This window comes from Drosophila teissieri, chromosome 3R (genome assembly GCF_016746235.2).
Source record: "Drosophila teissieri strain GT53w chromosome 3R, Prin_Dtei_1.1, whole genome shotgun sequence".
Taxonomy (NCBI): Eukaryota; Metazoa; Arthropoda; class Insecta; order Diptera; family Drosophilidae; genus Drosophila; species Drosophila teissieri.
The window spans coordinates 2,715,319-2,719,180 of NC_053032.1; the positions used below are offsets into that span (position 1 = coordinate 2,715,319).

The 3,862-nt window shown below is 46.5% G+C and overlaps 2 protein-coding genes across 2 annotated transcripts; both read left to right on the forward strand.

Moving 5' to 3' along the window:
- The first annotated feature begins 214 nt into the window (after positions 1-214).
- Positions 215-751, forward strand: LOC122622112. Its single transcript, XM_043800307.1, has one exon. The coding sequence runs from the start codon at positions 215-217 to the stop codon at positions 749-751; it is 537 nt and encodes a 178-aa protein (XP_043656242.1).
- Positions 752-2,066: 1,315 nt separating this feature from the next.
- LOC122622113 lies at positions 2,067-3,275 on the forward strand. Its single transcript, XM_043800308.1, has one exon. The coding sequence runs from the start codon at positions 2,067-2,069 to the stop codon at positions 3,273-3,275; it is 1,209 nt and encodes a 402-aa protein (XP_043656243.1).
- Positions 3,276-3,862: the final 587 nt, after the last annotated feature.

Sequence of the window (3,862 nt, forward strand, 5' to 3'; positions counted from 1 at the left end):
ATCCCACAGAGCGTCATTTTGCTGACACACACAAGCGCTCGACGGACGGGGTGTACGTCGTCGAGTATCCCTTCAAGGAGAAGGCACCGCCTATTGATTCGACCTTGCCACAGGCCATCAATCGCTTCTTCTCGCTGGAACGCAAATTCGTCGGTATCCAGAATTGAAGCAGCAGTACGAAGCTTTCCTGGACGACTACTTGCAACGTGGACATATGGAACAACTGACCTCGGCTCAGGTTGAGGAGTCCCCAGACACCTGCTTCTATTTGCCGCACCACGCTGTCATTAAACTGGACAGTCTGACTACCAAATGTCGTGTAGTTTTTGATGGATCAGGAAAGGACAGCTCTGGAGTATCGCTCAATGACAGACTACATATTGGTCCACCGATTCAACGCGATCTTCTTGGCGTTTGTCTACGCTTCCGGCAGCACCAATATGTTTTATGCGCAGATGTCGAAAAGATGTTTCGAGGCATTAAAATCTTTAAGCCACACACCAATTTTCAGCGCATTGTTTGGCGCAAGACTGAGAATGAACCTCTGCTTCATTTTCGCCTGCTGACGGTTACCTACGGATTGGCACCGTCACCATTTCTGGCTGTTCGAGTTCTAAAGCAACTTGCCGACGATCATGGCCATGAATACCCTGCAGCAGCTCACGCTCTTCTGCACGATGCCTATGTGGACGATATCCCTACAGGCGCCAATACATTCGAGGAGCTTATGATTCTCAAGGACGAGCTATAAGCTCGAGCTATAAGCCCTCTTGGATAAGGGAAAATTCAAGCTACGCAAATGGAGTTCTAATAGTTGGCGTCTTCTGAAATCATTACCAGAGGAAGATAGATGTTTTGAACCTATCCAGCTCCTCAACAAATCAGCTGCGGATTCACCTGTCAAAGTTCTTGGTATCCAATGGAACCCTGGGAAGGACGTTCTGTATCTCAACCTAAAGGGATGCGATGCGACCATTTCTCCGACGAAAAGAGAACTCTTGTCTCAGCTATCAAGAATTTATGATCCGCTTGGACTGGTAGCGCCGGTCACAGTTCTACTTAAGCTAATCTTCCAAGAAAGCTGGACAAGTGTCCTGCAGTGGGACGACCCCATTCCTGAAAGTCTACGTACGCGCTGGAGAGCCTTAGTTGAGGATTTGCCAGCACTTACGCAATGCCAAGTACCACGGTATATTGCGTCACCATTTCGAGATGTTCAACTACACGGATTCGCCGACGCATCCTCGCACGCCTACGGTGCGGTAGTTTACGCTCGAGTTGCAGTTGGATGCAGCTTTCAAGTAACTCTGGTTGCCGCCAAAACACGGGTGGCCCCGATCAAGCCCGTATCAATTCCACGTTTGGAGCTAAACGCTGCGTTACTTCTATCTCGATTGCTTTCTATTGTCAAAACATCACTAACAATTCCTCTTTTCAGCACGAGCTGCTGGACAGATTCAGAAATTGTGCTACACTGGCTTTCAGCTCCCCCTCGACGGTGGAACACCTACGTCTGCAACCGAACTTCTGAGATATTGAGCGACTTTCCCCGTAGCTGCTGGAACCATGTTCGCACGGAAGACAATCCTGCTGATTGAGCTTCCCGAGGACTTCATCCGTCAAAGCTTCTGGAGCATCGACTGTGGTGGAAAGGTCCGTCCTGGCTGGCCACACCCACCTCTGAGTGGCCACCTTCTACAAGCAAGTTCAGCGTATCTTCAAGTTTCGATGTCAACACCGAAGAACGAGCCATAAAGCCCACGACTCTACACAACTTTCCTGATGAAAGTATACACGATTTACTCATCCACAAATTCTCAACCTGGACGCGTCTTATAAGGGTATCTAGCTACTGTCATCGCTTTATTCACACTCTTCGATCTCATCATAGGAATTCGGCACCATTCCTTACGTCTGAAGAGTTGCTGGACGCACAGCGCCGACTTATTCGACATGTGCAACAAGAATCCTTTGCCAGAGAATATGCGCAGCTAGAGAATCGACGCCAGCTTAACGCTAAATCGCATCTTATCCGGTTTTCTCCGTTTCTGGATGATTATGGAGTAATGCGAGTCGGTGGGAGAATCGAGCAATCTACACTCAACTACAACGCCAAGTACCCGATTCTGATACCTAAAGATACACCACTAGCTGGACTGCTGGTTCGACATTTTCATGTCTCCTATCTGCACACTGGAGTTGATGCAACGTTCACCAATCTTCGTCAGCAGTACTGGATTCTGGGAGCCCGCAATCTCGTCAGAAAGGCAGTCTTCCAATGCAAATCCTGTTTTCTTCAACGAAAGGGCACAAGCAACCAGCTCATGGGAGAGCTACCAATTCCTCGAGTTCAAGCTAGCCGCTGCTTTCAACACACAGGGCTGGACTACGCTGGACCGATCGCAATCAAGGAATCAAAAGGAAGAACTCCACGCATCGGAAAGGCATGGTTTTCTATTTTCGTGTGCCTCACTACAAAGGCACTCCACATCGAGGTTGTTAGTGAGCTAACTACACAGGCTTTCATCGCAACCTTTCAACGATTCATTGCCCGCCGAACGAAGCCTACTGACCTGTATTCGGACAACGGAACTACATTTCATGGAGGCAAGCAAACTTTGGATGACATGAGACGTCTGGCCATTCAACAAGCCAAAGATGAGGATCTAGCAGGATTCTTTGCCAATGAAGGGATTTCTTGGCACGTTATACCCCCGTCTGCTCCCCATTTTGGAGGGATGTGGGAAGCTGGAGTTCGCTCAATTAAACTCCATATGAAACGGATACTTGGATCAAAGGCTTTAACGTTTGAGGAGCTCTCTACTGTCCTGACCCAAATTGAAGCTATCCTGAATTCACGCCCGCTGTGCCCAACTGGGGATAATTCTTTGGATCCACTGACGCCTGCTCATTTTTTGACTGGATCTCCGTATACTGCATTGCCTGAACCCTGTCGTCTGGATATGCAAGTCAATCGATTGGAGAGGTGGAATCAGCTGCAAGCCATGGTTCAAGGCTTTTGGAAAAGGTGGCATATGGAATACCTGACATCTCTTCATGAGCGGACAAAGTGGCATCTGGAAACCGAGAATCTGAAGATCGATACACTGGTAGTACTCAAGGAGCCCAATCTACCGCTCTCTAAATGGATTCTTGGCCGCATCACCGCAGTGCACGCAGGAATCGACGACAAGGTCCGAGTCGTTACAGTGAAGACTCCTCACGGATTATACAAACTCCCAATTGCCAAAATCGCTGTACTGCCTCTCTGCTGAACAACCGTTCAGGGGGGCCGGTATGTTTGGGAACGAGACACCCTGTATGCGCGAACAAGTCACCCTTTATCTTTGTTTACATTATCATTTGTCTGCAGCTTCAGCGGAGCTTATCAGCGGAATCAATGTAAGCATCGCACCGCTGTAGTTGTCCGCGAGCTTGCCCAGTACTTTTCCAAACTTCTAACTCCCTTCTAACTGTAACTTGTTTACGTCTTATGCTAGTTTAATCGTATGGCGTGAGTACAGCCAAAGTAACACTGGCGGGTTTATTTATAAACAAATACATATATATTTATAAATATGTTAGGTTCGACTGGATAAATTTTATTTATATAAATTTAATATAATTTGTGTATATTTATTTATTTTAATAGGTGCAGTTTCTGCAGATTAAATTTATGCTATGTTTACACATTTAAATTTGGTAAAACGTTTTTGGGAACATATACTTATTTATTTATGTAAAGTTAAACTACAATTTAATTTATAATCTAACTTAGATGATGAATGGCACAGGCTACAAAGGCTTTTGGCTATGCGCTAATTTGAAAAAAAATACAATATGTTAGATGGTTTAGGCCCTG

Excerpts from the sequence above, each read along its gene's own strand:
- LOC122622113 (XM_043800308.1), top strand. The coding sequence starts at position 2,067 with ATGCGAGTCGGTGGGAGAATCGAGCAATCTACACTCAACTACAACGCC.
- LOC122622112 (XM_043800307.1), top strand. The coding sequence starts at position 215 with ATGGAACAACTGACCTCGGCTCAGGTTGAGGAGTCCCCAGACACCTGC.